General features: G+C 36.5%; 1 protein-coding gene across 18 annotated transcripts in view; it reads left to right on the forward strand.

Annotated features, from left to right (window-relative positions):
* VPS13B (vacuolar protein sorting 13 homolog B) overlaps positions 1 to 24,480 on the forward strand; it is an 831,417-nt gene that overhangs the window by 74,510 nt on the left and 732,427 nt on the right. For 17 of the 18 annotated variants that reach the window (XR_004346563.1, XR_004346562.1, XR_004346564.1 and 14 more), the window contains 5 exons: positions 3,449 to 3,717; positions 10,020 to 10,115; positions 10,589 to 10,711; positions 11,183 to 11,320; positions 12,243 to 12,330. Coding sequence is in view for 15 of the 18 variants with exons in the window: in XM_032610621.1 (XP_032466512.1) it covers positions 3,449 to 3,717; positions 10,020 to 10,115; positions 10,589 to 10,711; positions 11,183 to 11,320; positions 12,243 to 12,330 (714 nt within the window). In the remaining 3 variants the exon portion in view is untranslated. The remainder of the gene's footprint in view (positions 1 to 3,448; positions 3,718 to 10,019; positions 10,116 to 10,588; positions 10,712 to 11,182; positions 11,321 to 12,242; positions 12,331 to 24,480) is intronic. The other variant, XM_032610619.1, reaches the window with a different exon arrangement.

Raw genomic sequence — 24,480 nt, forward strand, 5'->3', positions numbered from 1 at the left:
TCTCACCAGGTTATCTCATGCCTCTTTCCAGTCATCCCTTGCTCCAGCTGCCTGCCCACCCCCACTCCACTCAAGAAAACCCTGTTCTGAATCTTTAAAAAATCGTGGATCGGTTTTTGCTGTTTCTGGAATTTCGTATAAATAGAATCATATAGTATGAATTCTCTTGTGAAAGGATTCTTTCATTAAGCATAATATTGTTTTTTACTTTTAATTTAAAAAAACTTTTTATTAAGACAATTTTTAGAGCAGTTTCAGATTCGTAGCAAAATTGAAGAATAGGTACAGAGATTTCCCATATACCCCTGATCTCATACGTGCATAGCCTCCCCCATTATCAGCATCCCCTCCAGAGCGATACATTTGTCACAATTGAGGAACCTACATCATTATCACCCAGAGTCTATAGTTTAGTTAAAGTTCACTCTTGCTGTTGTACATTCTATGGGTTTGGACAAATGTATCCATCATTATGGTATCATACAGAGTATTTTCACTGCCCTAAAAGCGTTGTATTTTGGGGATTCATCTGTGTTGTTGTATATATCAGTATTTTTTTCCTTTTTATTGCTAGGTACATTGTATGACTATACCATATGAATATAACATAGTTTATTTAGCCATTCCCCTGTTGATGGATGCTTGAACTATTTCCAGTTTTGGTTATTATAAATAAAGATGCCCTGGACATTCTTCTGGAAGTCTCTTATAGACATGTGCTATTCCTTCTCTTGGGTAAATGCCTAAGAATGGAATTTGTTAAGTTATATATATATATATATATATATATATATATTTTTTTTTTTAAGAAACTACCAGGTTGTTTTCTCTAAGTGGTTGTGCCATTTTACATTCCTATCAACAATGTATGAGAGTTCCAATTGCTTCACATACTTGCCAACATTTGTTGTTGTCAGTCCTTTTTACTTTTAGCTATTCGGATGGATATGTTTTGGTAGCTCATTGTGGTTTTAATTTGCACTTCCCTGATCAATTATTTTGAACTTTTTTCATGTGATTATTGACAATTAATATATCTGCCTTTGTGAAGTTTATGGTAAGTATTTGCCTATTTTTAAACCATTGTTGGGTTTTATTACTGATTGGTGGTTCTTTTTTTTTCTTAATTTTTTTTAATTTGGAGTATAGTTAATTTACAATGTTGTGTTAGTTTCTGCTATACAGCAAAGTGAGTCAGTTATGCATACACATGGTTCTTTATATATTCTGAATTCAAGTCTTTTGTCATATACATGTCGAATACACTTGGGGAGTATTTTTTGCTGGTCTGAGTTGCTTAATTCATTTTTAAATACGTGTCTCTTGAGCAGAGTTTTAAATTTTGATCAAATGTATTTTTCAAAATTTTCCTTTGTAACTATTCCTTTCTGTGATCTAAGAAGGTGAGTAGGTGTTTGTTTATTTGTTTGTTTGTTTATGTATGTTAAAAAGAGGGTTGCTTGCTTCCAAATGAGTCTGAATTCGTTTTTTCATCTGTCTAAAGCAGAGAACCTTAACCTTTTATTGTGTGTGCTATGGACTCCTTTGACACTCTGGTGAAGCCAGTGAACCTTTCTCGGAAAGTTTGAAGCGCCTTGATTTTAATATGCCTTGGTGTCCTTCCCCAATTCTGTTTATGTCTTGGGTATGTTTTTCTTTGCCCCTTTCTGGTGGTTCTTTTCATGGCCTCAGTAGTTTCCTTACATGAAACTGATTAATGCTTAGGTGAGGACTGGAGTGGGACCCTCTCCAGGTCTCAGGAGCTCTCACCCTGAACAGGTCTTTCTTGCTTGGTACTCTGCCCTGCAAACTCTAGCCACCTCAGTCTGCCTGGACTCAATACTCTGTTTTCTCATCTAAGGATGTTAGGATACACCATTGCAAGGGCAAAGAGTATTTTAAGAATTCTGACCAGAGATCAAAGAGATGCTTTTTTCCGTTCCAGGTCACAATTCATTCTTTTTACAAGGAAGTAAGCAAAGATTTAGAACTTCAAAACCATCTTTCATGAAAAATCCCTCTTAATTTTAAATTAATATTATGTATAAATTATAGTGACTGATTTCTTAGACTTCTCTTAGTGATGTTTCTTTCTTTTGTTTCAAAAGATCAAGCAGTGGGATACTCCTCCTGTTTATTGGTTTTGACAAGAGAGGTCCAGAGTCCATCTCTTTGGACCCAGCCTGGTCCTGGGTTGAGCTAACCTGACTTTTATAACCAAGATGATATTCACTGATGATGTCCAATTTGAGATCTTACAAGGGACAGTTAATAACAGGCTTTATTCCCCAATAGAAACTTATATGATATTTATGGTTAATAGCAAGATATGAAGATCAAGTAAAATGTTTTCTGGATTTGTAAGTTTTTTATTTTATTTTGAAGTAAAATGGCTAAGATCTCTTGGTACTGTATTTTAGGTACTCTAGTTACTATTTATCTTTTTTGTCCCACATGAAAGAGGTCAATAGCCATGTGTCATGACCTAAAAGTGTACGATGTTCCAAGAGTCTCCTGTCACGAGAATTAAAAAAGTTACAAAGTTTTTCTCACCAGAAAACCTGGAAGTGAATCTGAATGAGGATGATATTTAATGGAGTGTGTGTATTTATTGATTTATCATTGAAGAGTATATATGTTTGAATCTGCTGGAGGGTGCTTATACCATGAATTTTTTAAAAAGTAATTTCTTCTGTAAATTCCATGATGATCTGCATCTCTTTTGTTTGTATTGTTAGAATAACATTAAGGGACCTTGATGGATTTTGTCTTACAAAGGTGGAATAAGTTACAGTGGTTGGAATTTAAATCCTTAGTCTGCCAATTTGTAACCACATAAAAGTTCTTTGCTATAATTTTTCATCTATAGAATAGGAAAGGTGTTATTCACTAATAAGAAAGTCACTATTTTTATTAACTACATATGAGAATAGTTTCCTTATAACATTTACTTTCATTCTTTGGGATAATTCTTTTCTTGGTGGGGGCACATTCTGCCTAGGAATACTTGCCATTCTCTTTCTCTGTTGGGTGCATCAGGAAATCAGGAACTTCTCTTGGATTTTTCTGATATTATGTTTCTGAGAAAAGTCAGTTTTTCAGCACCGTAGCCTTATTTTTGGAAGGTAGGTTATATGTTGTTGTTTAAATTAATGAGTGAAATCCTAAAGAATGAATTTATTCTTTGTATTCATCAAACACATTTAAAAGTATGTAATAAACTACTTCCCATATAACATTGTGGACTATGAAAGGAGATTTATACAGTACAATATATAGAAACTTGAAAATGGTAATGCTAAATTATTGGTTTCAAATAATAATAACCAATGTATGGCTTGTTCATACTTTATGAATCATGTGGGAGAAACTTTTATATAATTTAAATTCCTAATTGTCCTCTTGCTTTAATTCCCTTTATTTAAAATGACTTTATTTTGATTGATAGGTGCTGAAGATGAAACACGAGTAGATATGCAGTATCCTGCTCAGTACAAAGGCCAAGAGCTGTATTCACAGCAAGAGGATGAGCAGCCACAGGGATGGGTATCATGGGCCTGGTCATTTGTGCCTGCAATTGTGAGTTATGATGATGGTGAGGAAGACTACCTTGGGAATGATCCTACATCAACCACACATCAACAAAAAGCACAGACTTTGAAGGATCCTATTGTTTCTATAGGATTTTACTGTACAAAGGCAACTGTGACTTTCAAAGTAGGTTTCTTTTCTTTTTTTTTTTTTTTTGGCTGTTTATCTCTCAACTTTAATGCTTAAATTTTGACTTCTAGTAAGAATGTGGCTTAGTTTATGTTACACTTAGTAGATGTGAGACAAGAGTCTAACAATCTTTACTTCATAAAATTATATGTCCCTTCATCTGAAATCTCTGAATTTTGCTCTTTTTGTCTTCTTAAGGCCTTCTCCACTTTCCTTTTTTAATAGCTTCCTGGAAAGTTTTTCTCTCCCTACTGAATCTGTCAATTGGCATATAGAGATGCCTTAGTATTTCCATTAAAAAAGAAATGCACATAAAAAAAACTCCCATGGGGCTTCCCTGGTGGCGCAGTGGTTGAGAGTCCACCTGCCGATGCAGGAGACGCGGGTTCGTGCCCCGGTCCGGGAGGATCCTACATGCCGCGGAGCGGCTGGGCCCGTGAGCCATGGCCGCTGAGCCTGCACGTCCAGAGCCTGTGCTCCACAACGGGAGAGGCCACAACAATGAGAGGCCCGCGTACCACAAAAAAAATAAAAACATCCTTAAAAAAAAAAAAAAAAAAAAAACTCCCATGACTTCATGTACCCCTCTAGCTACGGCTTCATCTCTGTGTTGTCTTTTCATTACAAAAATTCTTTTAAAGTGTTGTTTATATACATTTTCTCTCTTTCCTCACCTCTCTTTAAGATAGTTCAGTTTATTTTATTATCTAGATCTTGATCTAACGCTTTTTCAGCATTGTTTAAAATACTTCCTGAGTACTTCCTCCACTAACAAATGCATGTAAAATACATTCTCAAAAGAGATTATATAATAGGTATTTTCAGGTTAAGCAGTAATAAGGTGAACATCCTTTTATTTTATTTTATTTTATTTATTTATTTATTTATTGCGGTACACTGGCCTTTCACTGCTGTGGCCTCTCCTGTTGCGGAGCACAGGCTCTGGACACGCAGGCTCAGCGGCCATGGCTCATGGGCCCAGCCGCTCCGCGGCATGTGGGATCCTCCCGGACCAGGACACGAACCCGTGTCCCCTGCATTGGCAGGCGGACTCTCAACCACTGCACCACCAGGGAAGCCCATCATCCTTTTATTTTGAAAAGTATAATATGTTCTTCTTTGATCATATATTGTCTTCTCTGCCCCTCAGCTATAACTCATACTTAATTTTAGGTTGTTGCTTGACTTTTTATAGTAGTATTATCACACATTTAATATTCCTGAACAGTACCTAATTCATTCAGCAAATACATATTAGTGCCATCTATGTACCAGGCATTGTTTTGTCTCTGGAGTTCACTGTGAACAGGTCAGATATAAATCCCTGCCTCTTAAAATGTAAATTGTTATTATAAACAAATAAGATATATAATATACCTGTTGATGATAAGGGTTATGTAGAAAAAAGAAAAGGAAAGAGGAATAGCAAATGCTTTCACTAAATGGGAAGGGAGTTTTGCAGTTTAAAAGAGGGTGATCAGGTTGTCAAGGGGAAGACGGGGGAGGGTTGGATTGGGAGTTTGGGATTAGCAGATGCAAACTGTTATATATAGGATGGATAAACAACAAGGTCTTACTGTACAGCACAGGAAACTATATTCAGTACCCTGTAGTAAACCATATGTATATATGTAATAAACAGTGTGTGTGTGTGTGTGTGTGTGTATATATATATATATATATAAAAAAGAGGGTGATCACGTGTCATACTGAGTGAAATAAGTCAGACAGAGAAAGACAACTATTGTATGATATCACTTATGTGTGGAATCTAAAGAAATGGTATACATGAACGTATTTGCAGTGGTATAAATGAACCTATTTGCAAAATGAACCTATTTACAAAACAGAAAGAGTCACAGATGTACAAAACAAACTTATGGTTACCAAGGAGGAAATAGCAGGGGAGGGATAAATTGGGAGATTGGGATTGACATATACATACTACTATATATAAAATAGATAACTAATAAGAGCCCACCGTATAGCACGAAGAACTCTATTCAGTAGTCTGTAATGACCTATATGGTAATAGAATCTAAAAAAGAGTGGATATATGTATAACTGACTCACTTTGCTGTACAGCAGAAACTAACACAACATTGTAAATCAACTATATACTCCAATTAAAAAAAATAAGTAAAAGAGGGTGATCAGGGAAGGCCTTAATGGGAAGTGGATATTTCAGTAGAGACTTGCAAAAGAGGAAGCTTTGCAGGTACGTGGGAATGAACATTCTAGGAATAGCAAATGTAGAGGCCCCCAAAGTTCAAGTAGCAGCAGGGAGGCCTGTGGGGCTAGAGAAAAGTGAGCTAATGTGGAAGTAGTACAAAATCAGGTCAGAGAGGTTATGGGGTTGGGAGAGGTCCATAAATTGTGAAACCATGTAGATCATTTTAGGGACTTTATCATTAATCTTGGATGAGATAGGAAGGTTTTGGACAATTTTAAGCATAGTAGTTATAGGAGGATCTGAATTATGTTTTAAGTTGCATCAACTCTGTTTGCTCTCTTGAGAATAGATTATAAAGGGACAAAAGCAGAAGTAAGGAGATAGAGAGGATTGCAGTTTTCAAGCAAGAGATGATGATGGCTTGGACTAGGGTGTTAGCAAGTGGAGGTGGTAAAAAGTAATTGGATTTTGGATGTATTTTGAAGGTCGAGAGTACAGGACTTCCTGATAGATTTTATTGATTGACATAAATGAAATAAAGAAGATCCATGGGAGGCTCCTGAGCAACTGGAAGGGTTGAGTTCTGATTTTCTGAGATGAGCAGTACTATGAGAGGATTAGGTTTGAGATAAATTTCAGGAGTTTGCTTTTGGACAAATCAGTGAGGGAAACTGAAAATAAGTGACTAGTGATGTAGGTGGCAAACCAATAGAGTGCCTGTTTGGAAGCTAAGTGCCATAAATATTTTATACTGGTCATTTGTGAGAATGGATTCATTGGATTTGTCAATGTGGAAATCACTGGTAATTTCGACCAGAACAGAGATTTGAGACTGGTGGAATTGTAGTTGAAGTTGGTTAAAAACAAATGGGAAGACTGGTGGGAATGTAAAATGGTGTAGTCTGTGGAAAACTGGCAGTTCCTCAAAAAGTTAAACGTAGAATTATCATATGACCAAACAATCACACTCCTAGGTATATGCTAAAAAGAATTGAAGACTGAACTCAAGGAAATAGATGTACCTGAGTCTTCAGAAAAGCACTATTTACAATGGCCAAAAAGTTGAAACAACTTAGATGTCCATCAGACAGATGAAGGAATAATAACCTTTTCAGAAGATAGTGGCTATTCTTTTTTTTTTTTTTTTTTTGGGCTATTCTTTTTTGATAGTACTCCAGACTCAGTAAGTGGTAACTTTAAAAAAGACCAGTTGTGTCTCCAGCTCTTGGAAATTGTCTGGTACATATTCAACAAATAAATGTTTGTTGAAGAAATCCATCATCTGTCCATCTACCCATCTCCTTATCTGCTTACCATTTTTAAAAATTTTTGGACCCTCTTTTAGATTATTTTTTCTTTGATTTTATTTGTCTTTGTGGGTTTATTTTTTTATGGAGGCGTTTTTCTGAAAAAGATAAACTCATGCGTCCAACCTGTGAAGTAGTATTACAGGTGCTATTCCAGGCAACTGTTACATACTGGTAATGTAGCAAAGAAAAATCAAGTTTCTGCTCTGGTGTTTTTACTTTAGCTTATATTGTTTAACTGCTTGAAATAAACTCTTTCAATCAGTAGTAAAGCTATATAATTTATAACTGTAGCAGATGGTAGATTAAAAATATTTAAAAATAGTCTTTAAAGATTTTTCTAATTAAAATTATTCCATATTTTCTAATTTGACAAAAGCTAAATATACACAATAAGTTTCAACAAAAGTTTAGTCATGGCTTGATTAGCTTAAAAAAGTTTTTCTTTTGGTAATAGTTTGGGGCAGAAGTGATTAAAAAAATGTAAACATTACCTCTATATTTTGACACCATTGTTTATTATTTCTGAATTTTATGAAACAAATTATTATTTTATTAAAAATTTTGCAACTGAAATTCACTGATTTAGCTATGTTTAAATTAAAGGGATATGGGTCAATCTGCAAAATAAAAATGATAAAACAATAAACCCTTTAAATGTATAATAAAGAGCCAACTGTTGCCAAATATTGTTAGATGTTTTGCCAGTTTTAGATGATCCAAGTGAAATTATTTTTAAGTTTGTGAGGGAAGTCAGGGATTGCTAGTAAAGTACTATCTTTTTTTTTTTTTTTTTTTTTTGCGGTACGCGGGCCTCTCACTGTTGTGGCCTCTCCCGTTGTGGAGCAGAGGCTCCGGATGCACAGGCTCAGCGGCCATGGCTCATGGGCCCAGCCGCTCCGCGGCATGTGGGATCTTCCCGGACCGGGGCACGAACCCGTGTCCCCTGCATCGGCAGGCGGACTCTCAACCACTGCGCCACCAGGGAAGCCCTAAAGTACTATCTTTTCTGGTGACCTGTACATGTTTACTTTTAAATTTGAAATTATTCTGGTACATTTCTCTTAACTTCACTGATGAGAAGAGTTGTAATTAAACCGAGTCCGTCAAAACAGGCATTTATATACAAAACTTTTATAGACTTTTGGGGTAGTATTTGTCATTAGTCAATATATCTTTAAAAAACTTTGAAACATTTATGTCTCTCTAACGTTTCTCTAAGGGAAATATGTGGATATTTTGGAGGAAAACATTAGAATTATTGTTCAGCTTGGGTCTAAAGAATGTATGGAATTAATTTGTGGTTCATATTCTGGTCAGAAAATAAGGTCATGTTTCTACATTAGCATTCTGAACAGTTGATATCAATCCAACAAAAATCATGCCAAATTAAATGTAGCATTTAAAAAATAATGTTGAAAATTTTTCTTGTAATGTTTGAGTCCTTTTAATCAATTAATTGCTTTTTTTCTACAATAATTGTAGACAGCTGAAGGGTAATCAAGTTTAAAATATTCAATTTTACTTAAGCATTTTAGATTATAGAACTGTACTTTGAAATAACAACATTGTGTATACCATTTCTAGAAGCATCCAAGAAATAAAGGCTTACATTATATAAAAACTCGTTGGTATAAAAAATGAGAATAATTAGTTGATTCCCAGTATAAAGAGGTTATCATGCTTAGAATTATAGGTTTTCAATTCAATAAGTTCTATATGACCTAAGTTAAATATTGGTTTTTATTTTTTAAATGTGATCTTTGACTTTGCATTTAAGTTTGAAGAGTATATCCATTTCACACGAATAAGGCTCACTGAATCATTAGCAAACATGAGCAGAATACTTTTTTTTTTTTAAAGTAACATCTTTATTTTGGAATAGTTTTAGATTTATAGGAAAGTTGCAGAGATGGTACCCAAAGTTCACATATACTCCTTACCCAGTTTTCCCTCTTATTAACATCTTACGCTATCACAGTTCTTTTGTCAAAACTAGGAAGCCAGCATTGGTGCATTATTGTTAAATTCCAGACTTTAATTTCATAATGACCTTTTTCTGTAACATGATCCAAGCTAGGATACCACATTGCATTTAGAAAAGGAGCTTTTAAAAATAATTCAAATTATCTAATTTTTGGATACGTAGAAATAATATGCTGTAAGTTTCAGGGGAGCAAGAGTATATATATATATATATATATATATATTTTTTTTTTTTTTTTTTTTTCAGCATCTATATCAGTACTTGTTATCTAGCAGGTACTCAGTGAGTATTTGCACGATTGAATGAGTCTGTGACACATACTGTGAGATTATGTACTTTGAAAGTAAAGCCCTTGAATCTGCCTCCCTCATAGAACAAAAAACATTTTGTTGAATCTCTGTTTCTTCACAGCTTTCTTTTTGATTACAAATAGGTAGAAATCTTATAAATGATTGAACTAAACCTGATTGAATATATTAGTGAATGTGAAATGAACTGATGTTAAAATATATGTACATTTTTGGCAGAATATATGAGTCATTTTATGACTAGGGGACTGTTATAGCTACATAGCTTTCACCATTTTAAGCAATATTATTAACAAAAAGGAGTATTTATATTCTCTATGTAAACTTACTAGACTAGCATATTCAACCTTTATACCGTGGATAATCTGTTACAGCTGTTTTTGTTGCACCTGTTTTCCTGCTTCATAATTTAATTTCCCGAATCTTAAAATTGGCCTTGTTTCTATCAATTCATCATAGTAATGACAGTTTATTGCCATTTAATACTAATTTGACTTACTTAATATTCTTATATTGTTTCATAGCTCACTGAAATGCAAGCTGAGAGTAGTTATTACAGCCCTCAAAAAGTAAAATCTAAAGAAGTATTGTGTTGGGAACAAGAAGGAACTACAGTTGAGGTAACCCCATCAACATTGAATATACTTTAAAAAATCTTTGTAATGGTCCTTAAGGTTAATATTTAATAAATATAGGTTTTTAAAATCATAAATAGTATATTTAAAAATGTATTTATAGCTTTTTATTTGTTTTAGTGATCAGTAGTATTAATTGAAATAATTATTCTTTAACAAAGATTTTACCGTAATATGCAACATTAATTTATTCTTTCATTTTTTCATTTGACTTGTGTGTGCTCGTATGTATGTGTGGATTAATGTTCTTGAAGTGCCAGTCATTGAGGATACAAAGGTTTGAGGATACAGAGACAAGTAAGATGTTTCTTATTTTAATAGGATGTGTGATCTGAGGAGAATAAATATGGAAAGGTCATAATTCTAAAGATGTTTCAACTAATTTAGAAATTCTGCAAGGAAAGCTTGTAAAATTTTTATTGAGATTCAGGTTCATAATGCTTCCTTTCCTCTTATAGGCCCTTATGATGGGAGAACCTTTCTTTGATTGCCAGATTGGTTTTGTAGGTTGCAGAGCCATGTGCCTTAAAGGAATTATGGGTGTTAAAGATTTTGAAGAGAGTATGAATAGAAGTGAAACCGTAAGTCAAAATCTCCCCTTTCCTCCATTTTTTTTTTGATAGAATGTAGGGATAATGAGGTGCTTATTGAAGTGTTTAACCATACCAGAAAATCTGTTAGACTACATATATCTTTGGCTTGAGAGGGAAACTTTACTATTTTCCCCTATAAGAAATTATAGAGCTCAGGGGAATTTAGAAAGTTGGTAGTACTTAACACCTGGACAGTAGTTCCAAGTACTTTCCAATTCATAAATGTTTCTTCTTTCTTGTTTATGGCAGCTACTTGGAGTTCCTCTTTGGTTTGTTAAAATGTTCTTTGCCAAAATAGGCAGTGAAAATGGAGACAGCATGCCTTGTCTTTTTACAGGACCTCAAGTTGTAGTGTGATTTCTATTGACTACTGAATTGCTGTTATAAAACCAAGGTTTTATTTTCTTTAACTGTCTAATGATTTTTTCTCCTGTTCAAAAATTTTGCATTTATTTTCAGGAAGCCTGTTTCTTCATTTGTGGTGAAAATTTGAATATGAAAGGTTTGACATACCTCACAAATTCATTGTTTGATTACCGAAGCCCAGAAAATAATGGTACTCGTGCAGAATTTATCTTGGATGCAGCTAATCATAAGGTCAGAGAATATATATTTGAGCCAAATTCTAGGCTGTGCTGGGGTGGACACTTCGTGTGAATACTTGTGATTGATGTTTCTTCTCCAGTAATATATTCTGAATGCTAGTTGTTTATTGAAACATCTAGCATATTTTTGTCCACCTTCTGTATCTAGAGAGGTTTAAGGAGTGCACAAAGATCTCTACTTTTATATAGCATGCAGCCACAGTTAATCCATTCCCTACTGTTATAATAGTCATGGGGGAAACATGTAGAATTATTTCTTTTAATTTCAGTTACTTTTGAAGTGTGGGATTAATGAAGTGAAGAATTTAACATTCTACTATATGTAGTGTTCGAATTTTTCATATAAGATTATATTAATGTACTTTTTATGGAATAAATTAAAAAATTCAAAGTTCCTGAAGATTAGTATAATAGAATCAATGATTTACATTGATTCTACAGACTTCTATAGTTGAAAGTAAAGAATTTAATTTTTACCTGCATAATTAACATACATTTAAAAATATTTTAGTATATTTTTAGTGTTTGAACTGTTTCACATAAGTGTACTGAAATATTAAGGATTAACTGTATTTGAGAGTATATATTAGACCGTTTTGTGATGGTGATAAAGGTCAACACCATACTGCCCTACTCCATTGTAGGTATTCATTAACCAGACATTATTGACAAAGTGGTCAAATTGTCTAGTAGAATTATAGATGTCCTTTTGTGTGGTCCATAGTAGAGGTAACACTACGTTTTTTAGAAGCCAATTCTTTGTGTAACCTCCGTTCTTCTTTCTGTTTTGGTAATCCTTTGAGTTGGTACACATTCTCCATAAGGATATGTGTCTAATTCTTGATCTTTCAGATTTTAAACTCAAAAGTCTGTTCTATACAATGTATGTTCTGTTTGCTTTGCTTTGTTGGCAGGAGACATACACTGAGATAGCTGGAATGCAAAGGTTTGGGGCTTTTTACATGGATTACCTGTATACAATGGAGAACACCAGTGGCAAAGGTACTGGTTTCTTTCCTTTATATTTGCTTTTCCTTGAACAACAGGAACAAAGACTTCTTCAGAAACAATTGGTCCTTGACTGATTGTACTCTGTTACATCAGAGTTACCTTCTGTTACTTTGTGGAGTGGTTTAATTTTAATGTCATGTTAGAATTTTCTTAGATTCTTAACATTTTTAGTCCTTTCTTTGTGCAGCTGATTGAAAAGATTTTTATATAATCAACTAGAATTAGTTCTAATATGTACCAAATATTAAAAATTTTGATACATCAAATTTCATATTAAGTTGTCAAAGAGCATAAACATTTCCTTTTCTGTATTAAATATATTTTGAAGGTTATATAGATCATTTTATTAAAAAAAGAGTTTGTTGTTTCAAACAGAAAAGTAGAAATATATTCTTCTAGAAACTGTGGACAGTCTTTTATTATTTTATTATGTGTTTCATTTTAGTAATAAAATGATTTCAGAAATTTAACTATACTATGTTGTGCTTATCATTCCAGCCTTTTTCATATTGAAAACGTAGTCAATATAGGGTTACCATTTTTTTGTTAATTTTTCATATTTCGATAAATGATTTCCTTGTTTCAGGTGATGAGTTAGATATTGTGAATGCAAAGAAGACCAAAGCATTTCTCAAGAAACCAATAGGTAGTGTTCATGCACTTAAATAAGTGATTCTAATATAGCATGTTAAGGGCAGTAATGTAAACAGACAGCTAAAAGAGGTCCAGGTGAGAAGGGGACTGTTTGTGGGGTTGAAGACTTCACAGAGGAGTTGATGTTGAAGGATCATTAAGTTTGTTAGATGAAAACAGAAGGAAAGAACTGTAATTTTCTACTTCCTGCTTTCAAAATGGATTTCTAAATGTTGGTGTTCTCATTGGTCAAACCTGGATTCACTTCTTTCCCTAAAATCTTCCTGAAGTAATCTTATTCTTTTTCATGGATTTGAGTACCTTCTATATGTTGTTGATGTCCATATTTGTATTTTTAGTCCAAACTTATTCTTTCAGATTTAGCATTAAATATATCCAGTGCACACTTGACATTTTTACTTCTGTGTCTCACAAATATCTCAAAACTGAATATGTTGAAATTGAATTATTAAAACCCTCATGACTACCTACTACTTCGCCCCTATTTTCAGTGTTCTCTTACTGGAAAATTTTTCTCCTGTCTTCTAATTGCACAAGCTGGAAATCTGGGAATCTTGACACACTTCTCTCCTGGCATCCAACCCATCAGTGCATTTTGTCAAATTTTATCTCTAGAATCTGTCTTTTCTTAAGCTTCACCGTTAATGCTCTCATCCAATCTGTTATCATCTAGATTCTAATAGCTTTTTTACTGGCTTTCTCCTTCCACTCTTGCCCTCCTGTTATCTATACTGCAATCAGACTGGTTTAATTCTGTGCTTAAAATCTTCACTGCCTTTGCATTGCTTTATTTAAAAATAAAATTCAAATAGTTGATCAGCTTTTGCTGTTGAGTTACTTGGTAGATAATGATAACCACCAAGGAAGATAAAGACACAAAAGGAAGATTTTTGGAGGAAAAGATGTGGTTTTTTTTTTTTTTTACATCTTTATTGGAGTATAATCGCTTAACAATGGTGTCTTAGTTTCTGCTTTATAACAAAGTGAATCAGTTATACATATACATATGTTCCCATACCTCTTCCCTCTTGCGTCTCCCTCCTTTCCAGCCTCCCTATTCCACCCCTCTAGGTGGTCACAAAGCACCGAGCTGATCTCCCTGTGCTATGTGGCTGCTTCGCACTAGCTATCTACCTTACGTTTGGTAGTGTATATATGTCCATGCCACTCCCTCACTTTATCACAGCTTACCCTTCCCCCTCCCTATATCCTCAAGTCCATTCTCTAGTAGGTCTGTGTCTTTATTCACATCTTACCACTAGGTTCTTCATGACATTTTTTTTCTTAGATTCCATATATATGTGTTAGCATACGGTATTTGTCTTTCTCTTTCTGACTTACTTCACTCTGTATGACACACTCTAGGTCCATCCACCTCACTACAAATAACTCAATTTCGTTTCTTTTTATGGCTGAGTAATATTCCATTGTATATATGTGCCACATCTTCTTTATCCATTCATGCGATGATGGACACTTAGGTTGCTTCCATCTCCGGGCTATTGTAAATAGAGCTGCAATTAACATTTTGGTACATGACTCTTTGAATTATGGTTTTCTCAGGGCATATGCCCAGTAGTGGGATTGCTGGGTCATATGGTAGTTCTTATTTGTAGTTTTTTAAGGAACCTCCATACTGTTCTCCATCGTGGCTGTACCAATTCACATTCCCACCAGCAGTGCAAGAGTGTTCCCTTTTCTCCACACCCTCTCCAGCATTTATTGTTTTTATATTTTTTTTTTTTTTTTTTTTTTTTTTGCAGTACGTGGGTCTCTCACTGTTGTGGCCTCTCCCGTTGCGGAACACAGGCTCCGGACGCGCAGGCTCAGTGGCCACGGCTCACGGGCCCAACCACTCCGCGGCATGTGGGATCTTCCCAGACTGGGGCATGAACCTGTGTCCCCTGCATCAGCAGGCAGACTCTCAACCACTGCGCCACCAGGGAACGCCATGTTTCTAGATTTTTTTTTTTTTTTTTTTTTTGCGGTACGCGGGCCTCTGACTGCTGTGGCCTCTCCCGTTGCAGAGCACAGGCTCCGGACGCGCAGGCTCAGCGGCCATGGCTCACGGGCCCAGCCGCTCCGCGACATGTGGGATCCTCCCAGACCGGGGCACGAACCCGCGTCCCCTGCATCGGCAGGCGGACTCCCAACCACTGCGCCACCAGGGAAGCCCTAGATTTTTTGATGATGGCCATTCTGACCAGTGTGAGATGATATCTCATTGTAGTTTTTTTTCTTTTTTTGCGGTACATGGGCCTCTCCCGTTGTGCAGCACACGCTCTGGACGTGCAGGTCCAGGGGCCGTGGCTCACGGGCCCAGCTGCTCTGTGGCATGCGGGATCCTCCCGGACTGGGGCACAAACCCGTGTCCCCTGCATTGGCAGGCGGACTCCCAACCACTGTGCCACCAAGGAAGCCCTCACTGTAGTTTTGATTTGCATTTCTCTAATGATTAATGATGTTGAGCATTCTTTCATGTGTTTGTTGGCAATCTGTATATCTTCTTTGGAGAAATGTCTATTTAGGTCTTCTGCCCATTGTTGGATTGGATTGTTTGTTGTTTTGTTATTGAACTGCATGAGCTGCTTGTAAATTTTGGAGATTAATCCTTTGTCAGTTGCTTCATTTGCAAATATTTTCTCCCATTCTGAGGGCTGTCTTTTCATCTTGTTTATGGTTTCCTTTGCTGTGCAAAACCTTTTAAGTTTCATTAGGTCCCATTTGTTTATTTTTGTTTTTATTTCCATTTCTCTAGGAGGTGGGTCAAAAAGGATCTTGCTGTGATTTATGTCATAGAGTGTTCTGCCTTTGTTTTCCTCTAAGAGTTTGATAGTTTCTGGCCTTACATTTAGGTCTTTAATCCATTTTGAGCTTATTTTTGTGTATGGTGTTAGGGAGTGTTCTAATCTCATACTTTTACATGTACCTGTCCAGTTTTCCCAGCACCACTTATTGAAGAGGCTGTCCTTTCTCCACTGTACATTCCTGCCTCCTTTATCAAAGATAAGGTGACCATATGTGCGTGGGTTTATCTCTGGGCTTTGTATCCTGTTCCATTGATCTATCTTTCTGTTTTTGTGCCAGTACCATACTGTCTTCATTACTGTAGCTTTGTAGTATCCTCTGAAGTCAGGGAGCCTGATTCTTCCAGCTCCGTTTTTCATTCTTAAGATTGCTATGGCTATTCGGGGTCTTTTGTGTTTCCATACACATTGTGAAGTTTTTTGTTTTAGTTCTGTGAAAAATACCAGTGGTAGTTTGATAGGGATTGCATTGAATCTGTAGATTGCTTTGGGTAGTAGAGTCATTTTCACAATGTTGATTCTTCCAATCCAAGAACATGGTATATCTCTCCATCTATTTGTATCATCTTTAATTTGTTTCATCAGTGTCTTATAATTTTCTGCATACAGGTCTTTTGTCTCCTTAGGTAGGTTTATTCCTAGATAGTTTATTCTTTCTGTTACAATGGTAAATGGGAGTGTTTTCTTAATTTCACTTTCAGATTTTTCATCATTAGTGTATAGGAATGCCAGAGATTTCTGTGCATTAATTTTGTATCCTGCTACTTTACCAGATTCATTGATTAGCTCTAGTAGTTTTCTGGTAGCATCTTTAGGATTCTCTATGTATAGTATCGTGTCATCTGCAGACAGTGACAGCTTTACTTCTTTTCGATTTGGATTCCTTTTATTTCCTTTTCTTCTCTGATTGCTGTGGCTAAAACTTCCAAAACTATGTTGAATAAGAGTGGTGAGAGTGGGCAACCTTGTCTTGCTCCTGATCTTAGTGGAAATGCTTTCAGTTTTTCACCATTGAGGACGATGTTGGCTGTGGGTTTGTCATACATGGCCTTTATTATGTTGAGGCAAGTTCCCTCTATGCCTACTTTCTGCAGGGTTTTTATCATAAATGGGTGTTGAATTTTGTCGAAAGCTTTCTCTGCATCTATTGAGATGATTATATGGTTTTTCTCCTTCAGTTTGTTAATATGGTGTATCACGTTGATTGATTTGCGTATATTGAAGCATCCTTGCATTCCTGGAATAAACCCCACTTGATCATGGTGTATGATCCTTTTAATGTGCTGTTGGATTCTGTTGGCTAGTATTTTGTTGAGGATTTTTGTATCTGTGTTCATCATTGATATTGGCCTGTATTTTTCTTTCTTTGTGACATCCTTGTCTGGTTTTGGTATCAGGGTGATGGTGGCCTCGTAGAATGAGTTTGGGAGTGTTCCTCCCTCTGCTATATTTTGGAAGGGTTTGAGAAGTTTAGGTGTTTGCTCTTGTCTAAATGTTTGATAGAATTTGCCTGTGAAGCCATCTGGTCCTGGGCTTTTGTTTGTTGGAAGAGTTTTAATCACAGTTTTAATTTCAGTGCTTGTGATTGGTCTTTTCATATTTTCTATTTCTTCCTGATTCAGTCTTGGCAGGTTCTGCATTTCTAAGAATTTGTCCATTTCTTCCAGGTTGTCCATTTTATTGGCATAGAGTTTCTTGTAGTAATCTCTCATGATCTTTTGTATTTGTGAAGTGTCAGTTGTTACTTCTCCTTTTTCATTTCTGATTCTATTGATTTGAGTCTTCTCCCTTTTTTTCTTAATGAGTCTGGCTAATGGTTTATTAATTTTGTTTATCTTCTCAAAGAACCAGCTTTTAGTTTTATTGATCTTTGCTATCATTTCCTTCATTTCTTTTTCGTTTATCTCTGATCTGATTTTTATGATTTCTTTCCTTCTGCTAACTTTGGGTTTTTTTTGTTCTTCTTTCTCTAATTGCTTTAGATGCAAGGTTAGGTTGTTTATTCAAGATGTTTCCTGTTTCTTGAGGTAGGATTTTATTGCTATAAACTTCCCTCTTAGAACTGCTTTTGCTGCATCCCATAGGTTTTGGGTCATTGTGTCTGCCTTGTCATTTGTTTCTAGGTATTTTTTGATTTCCTCTTTGATTTCTTCAGTGATCACTTAGTTATTAAGTAGTGTATTGTTTAGCCCCCATGTGCTTGTAGTTTTTACAGGTCTTTTCCTGTAATTGATAACTAGTCTCATAGTGTTGTGGTCGGAAAAGATACTTGATACGATTTCAGTTTTCTTAAGTTTACCAAGGCTTGATTTGTGACCCAAGATATGATCTATCCTGGAGAATGTTCCATGAGCACTTGAGAAAAATGTGTATTCTGTTGTTTTTGGGTGGAATGACCTATAAATATCAATTAAGTCCATCTTGTTTAATGTATCATTTAAAGCTTGTGTTTCCTTATTTATTTTCATTTTGATGATGTGTCCATTGGTGAAAGTGGGGTGTTAAAGTCCCCTACTATGAATGTGTTACTGTCGATTTCCCCTTTTATGGCTGTTAGTATTTGCCTTATGTATTGAGGTGCTCCTATGTTGGGTGCATAAATATTTACAATTGTTATATCTTCTTCTTGGATCAATCCCTTGATCCTTACGTAGTGTCCTTCTTTGTCTCTTCTAATAGTTTTTGTTTTAAAGTCTATTTTGTCTGATATGAGAATTGTTACTCCAGCTTTCTTTTGGTTCCATTTGCATGGGATATCTTTTTCCATCCCCTCACTTTCAGTCTGTATGTGTCCCTAGGTCTGAGGTGGGTCTCTTGTCGACAGCATGTATATGGGTCTTGTTTTTGTATCCATTCAGCCAGTCTGTGTGTTTTGGTGGGAGCATTTAATCCATTTACATTTGAGGTAATTATCAATATGTATGTTCCTATTCCCATTTTCTTAATTGTTTTGGGTTTGTTATTGTAGGTCTTTTCCTTCTCTTGTGTTTCTTGTCTAGAGAAGTTCCTTTAGCATTTGTTGTAAAGCTGGTTTGGTGGTGCTGAACTCTCTCAGCTTTCGCTTGTCTGTAAAGGTTTTAATTTTTCTGTCAAATCTGAATGAGATCCTTGCTGGGTAGAGTAATGTTGGTTGCAGGTTTTTCTCCTTCATCACTTTAAATATGTCCTGCCAGTCCCTTCTGGCTTGCAGAGTTTCTGCTGAAAGATCAGCTGTTAATCTTATTGGGATTCCCTTGTGTGTTATTTTTCCCTTGCTGCTTTTAATATGTTTTCTTTGTATTTAATTTTTGACAGTTTGATTTATATGTGTCTTGGCATGTTTCTCCTTGGATTTATCCTGTATGGGGCTCTCTGAGCGTCCTGGATTTGGTTAACTATTTCCTTTCCAATATTAGGGAAGTTTTCAAGTATAATCTCTTCAAATGTTTTCTCAGTCCCTTTCTTTTCCTTTTCGTCTTCTGGGACCCCTATAATTCAAATGTTGATGCGTTTAATGTTGTCCTAGATGTCTCTGAGACTGTCCTCAGTTCTTTTCATTCTTTATTCTGCTCTGCAGTAGTTTTTCCTACTATTTTATCTTCCAGGTCACTTATCCGTTCTTCTGCCTCAGTTATTATGCTGTTGATCCCATCTACAGTATTTTTCATTTCATTTATTGTGTTGGTTATCATTGCTTGTTTCCTCTTTAGTTTTTTTAGGTGCTTGTTAAATGTTTCTTGCATTTTGTCCATTCTATTTCCAAGATTTCGGATCATCCTTACTATCATTATTCTGAATTCTTTTTCAGGTAGACTGCCTATTTCCTCTTCATTTGTTAGGTCTGGTGCATTTTTATCTTGCTGCTTTATCTGCTGTGTGTTTTTCTGTCTTCTCATTTTGCTTATCTTACTATGTTTGGGGTCTCCTTTTTGCAGGCCGCAGGTTCGTAGTTCCCGTTGATTTTGGTGTCTGTCCCCAGTGGCTAAAGTTGTTTCAGTGGGTTGTGTGGGCTTCCTGGTAGTGGGGACTAGTGCCTGTGTTCTGGTGGATGAGGCTGGATTTTGTATTTCTGATAGGCAGGTCCACGTCTGGTGGTGTGTTTTGGGGTGTCTGTGGCCTTATTATGATTTTAGGCTGCCTCTTTGCTAATGGGTGGGATTGTGTTCCTGTCTTGCTAGTTGTTTGGCATAGGGTGTCCAGCACTGTAGCTTGCTGGTCGTTGAGTGAAGCTTGGTGCTGGTGTTGAGATGGAAATCTCTGGGAGATTTTCACCGTTTGAATATTATGTGGGGGTGGGAGGTCTCTTGTGGACCAGTGTCGTGAAGTTGGCTCTCCCACCTCAGAGGCACAGCACTGACTCCTGGCTGCAGCACCAAGAACCTTTCAACCACATGGCTCAGAATAAGAGGGAGAAAAAGTAGAAAGAAAGAAAGAGGATAAAGGAAAATAAAATAAATTTAGATAAAATAAAATAAAGTTATTAAAATAAAAAATAATAAGAAAAAATTTTTTTAAAGTAAAAAACAAAACAAAACAAAAAAACGGATGGACAGAACCCTAGGACAAATGGTGAAAGCAAAGCTATACAGACAAAATCTCACACAGAAGCGTACTCATACACACTCACAAAAAGAGGAAAAGGGGAAAAAATAATGTATCTTGCTCCCAAAGTCCACCTCCTCAATTTGGGATGATTCGTGTCTATTCAGGTATTCCAGAATTTCAGGGTACATCAAATTGATTGTGGAGATTTAATCTGCTGCTCCTGAGGCTGCTGGGAGAGATTGCCCTTTCTTTTGTTTGTTTGCACAGTTCCCGGGGTTCAGCTTTGGATTTGGCCCTGCCTCTGCGTGTAGGTTGCCGGAGGGCGTCTGTTCTTCACTCAGACAGGACTGGGTTAAAGGAGCCGCTGTTTCGGGGGCTCTGGCTCACTCAGACTGCGGGGAGGGAGGGGCACGGAGTGCAGGGTGAAGCCTGCAGCGGCAGAGGCCGGCGTGACATTGCACCAGCCTGAGGCATGCTGTGCGTTCTCCTGGGGAAGTTGTCCCTGGATCCTGGGACCCTGGCCGTGGCCGGCTGCACAGGCTCCCGGGAGGGGAGGTGTGGATAATGCCCTGTGCTTGCACACAGGCTTCTTGGTGGCGGCAGCAGCAGCCTTAGCGTCTCATACCCATCTCTGGAGTCTGCGCTGTTATCCGTGGCTCGCTCCGGTCTCCTTTAAGCAGCACTTTTAATCCCTTCTCCTTGCGCACCAAGAAACAAAGAGGGAAGAAAAAGTGTTTTGACTCTCTGGCAGGTGCAGACTTTTCCTCGGACTCCCTCCCGGCTAGCCGTGGTGCACTAACCCCTTCAGGCAGTGTTCACGCCACCAGCCCCAGTCCTCTCCCTGCGTTCCGACCGAAGCCCGAGCCTCAGCTCCCAGTCCTGCCTGCCGTGGCGGGTGAGCAGAGAAGCCTCTCGGGCTGGTGAGTGCTGGTTGGCACCGATCCTCTGTGCGGGCATCTCTCGTCTTTGCCCTCCACATCCCTGTGGCTGCTCTCTCCTCCGTGGCTCCGAAGCTTCCCCCTCCGCCACCCTCAGTCTCCGCTCACGAAGGGGTTTCTAGTGTGTGGAAACCGTGCCTCCTTCACAGCTCCCTCCCACCGGTGCAGGTCCCATCCCTATTCTTTTGTCTCTGTTTTTTCTTTTGCCCTACCCAGGTACGTGGGGATTTTCTTGCCTTTTGGGAGGTCTGAGGTCTTCTGCCAGCGTTCAGTGGGTGTTCTGTAGGAGTTGTTCCATGTGTAGATGTATTTCTGATGTATCTGTGGGGAGGAAGGTGATCTCCGCGTCTTACTCTTCCGCCATCTTCCCCCTCAACTCACAAAAGATGTGTTGTGAGGTACCCGTGGACATTGGTAGAGATGCTCAGGAGTCAATTGTATGTATTGGGTTTCCTCCACTACAGCATTCGTATGAAACCTTTGGTAATCTGAAATGGTGTAAAGTGAAGAAGCAGTTACCTTAGGACAGATCTTGTTAACTGATGCACAAAATAAATTGAGCAAAGCGCGTATGCTCAAAGACACAGTTCAAAGCTGTGGTGGCTTGATATTGAGATTCTGAGTATAGTTCCTGTGGAAGGAGTTTGCTGGTGCTACTCTAGACGCTAGGGGTGTGCGCTGCCTCTGTAATGCTTCACTGCAAAACAAGTGGTGAATGCTGTTTTCAGCTTTTTGTTGTAAAAGTGAATATTCTCTTCACATTTATTTTGGTTAGGGAAGCAGATCTTTTGTAAAAGTGAAATGGCCTAAAGCTAACTTTTGAAAAGCAAGGGATACCTGTATATGAAAGTACAATTTAGAAGTCTGTTTTCTAAGAACTTTGCAAATTTTTATTGTGTTGTAGTTGCCAAATGTAAGCTGGTAGGTTTCCTCTTGTTTAGTATGATGTCTTACACATGGGCTGTGAATTTGGTATTTTGTGAGGTGGAGTATGAAGTAGTCTGCCTATTGAGTAAAGGAAACCTCTCACTGAAAATTTTATTTGTATATATTTGTTTCTGAAGTTTTTAAAAGATTGAAACATGATTTATATTTGCTAGGGTGCTTATATGTTTTCTGCCTTAGAAGCTGGTAGTTTTCTACTTTTTGAATTTTTCACATATTCCATTCTTGTGAATATTGTGCATTTTTGTATAGATATCTTAGTCTTTAACTTCTTTTAAACAAAATGTTAGATCATAACATACAAACAGAAAAGTTCTATACATTTACATACAGAATAGCAAAGAAATAGAAACACCTGTGTTTTCCCCACACAAGCCAAGAGATAGGACAATGTCAACATTGCTGGTCTCCTGTGTGTTCCTTTTCCATCACAGTCTTCTCCCTCCCTCACTGGAAGAAACTGCTCTTCTTAGGCTTGTGGTAATCATTTTCTTGCTTTTGGTTTACTGCTTACACAGATACTTTCTCAGCTGTGCAAGCAGATAATTTTTTTGAGTAAATAATAAGATTCCACTGTTAATTTAACTTGTGAATGTCACATGTTCATTAAAAATGTGTTCATTCATTCACCCAGTAATGTGTTTGCTTGTTCTTTGCCTGCTTTTTGGTAGCTGCTTTTATATGTGTGTTTCTCATTGTGAATCTATATTCACTGATAATATAGTAATGGTGATAATGGCTAATATTTATTGAATGGTTTTAAATGTAAGGCACTCTTCTGAGTGTTTTACATGTAGTAGCTAACTTAATCTTCATAATAACCCTATAAGTCGATAACAATATCCTCATTTTCCATATGACGAAACAGCCAGTCCTATACAGGTTTTGTAACTTGGCCAAGATCACACACCTATTATGTGGAATTTGAACCCAGCTAGTTTAAACTCTACAGCTTGCATTGATAACTACCGTGTTCAGATTTTCTTCTTTCTTGGATTACCTGAAACAAGAAATTTGTGGAATTTTCAGTATTTATAAACCTAAGAAAAGTATTTTGAATTCTTAAAAGAGGTTAATTTTGAATTCTTCCAAGAAATATTTTATCTAAAATTCTTGGTTTGTTGTGATGACATTTATTTGTTTCTGTTGTCCAAGTTATCAAAAAGTGCCCTAAATTTTATCTTAGTTATCTAAATGCATATTAAACTAATAATTTTACAAAGTTTGTAGTGGATTCTGAAATTTTGAAAGCAGATTTGATTGGTGTGCTTTAAGTAAGTTCATGATAGTATTTACTTAATGTAAAAAACTAGTAAATGCAGTAAGAAAAAGAGCTTGTATTACTTACTTTTGCTGTGATAAATGAGGTCGTAGTACTTTACTCACATTATAAAATGACATATAAAGAAAAATTCGGTTAGTAAGTTTCTTGTGCTGCTGCTTGATATTAATAAGCATTCTGATAATTCATTTTTCTTTTCTACTTGAAAGCACTCACTGTTTTAGAAACTAAATTATTTCTTATTAATATAACTTTAAATATTATTGTTGTAACTTTTAGTCTTTTTTATTTAAGAAGTTATTGCAAATGTTTTTATGGACCTAAAGTAGGTAGCTGAAAACAACAGGAATATTTTAGAGACATAGAGATAAAATTGAAACTATTTAGTTATTGGATTGAGGAAAAGGATGAGAGAGAGGCATCATGGTTCATTACCCTTTTGAATCCGGATGTCTTGGGAGAGTGTTGGTGTTAATTTAGGGGAATGTTGGAGTAGAAGCATTTATGTTTCCTAAATTATTCTATTTAAGGATTAATTTTCTAGTTCCTGGGTTAGAGCTACTTTTTTTCTTTAAAGGATGGGTTTTATACAGAGACTCAGACTCATAAGGTATAAGTTAAATACAAGCAAACTTTAATGAGAACCATTGGGGAAAGAAAGTAGGTGAATTTCTAGTAAAAAAAGACATGTAGGGATATATAGTTCTCACGAATGAAAGTAGAGTTCCTTGTGCACTGGCACAGATGGTTGGTGGAGTTGTTTTTGTAGCTTGCAGATTCCTCTTCACATAGGGAGAAGAATAATTTTCTATTAATAGGTATAAAGGTATGGGCAGATGTAGGCAGTACAGGTTCTTTTGCCTCTGGCTGTCCTAGAGAGACTGGCAAGTCCTTCATTTTAATTAGGCTAACTTGATATTGTCTTGACTCTTAATAAGAATAGCCAAACATTCAGGGGTCTGGAGTGACTAAACTTATTGAGGGTGAGCAC

The sequence above is a fragment of the Phocoena sinus genome, chromosome 17, assembly GCF_008692025.1.
Source record: "Phocoena sinus isolate mPhoSin1 chromosome 17, mPhoSin1.pri, whole genome shotgun sequence".
Lineage (NCBI taxonomy): Eukaryota > Metazoa > Chordata > Mammalia > Artiodactyla > Phocoenidae > Phocoena > Phocoena sinus.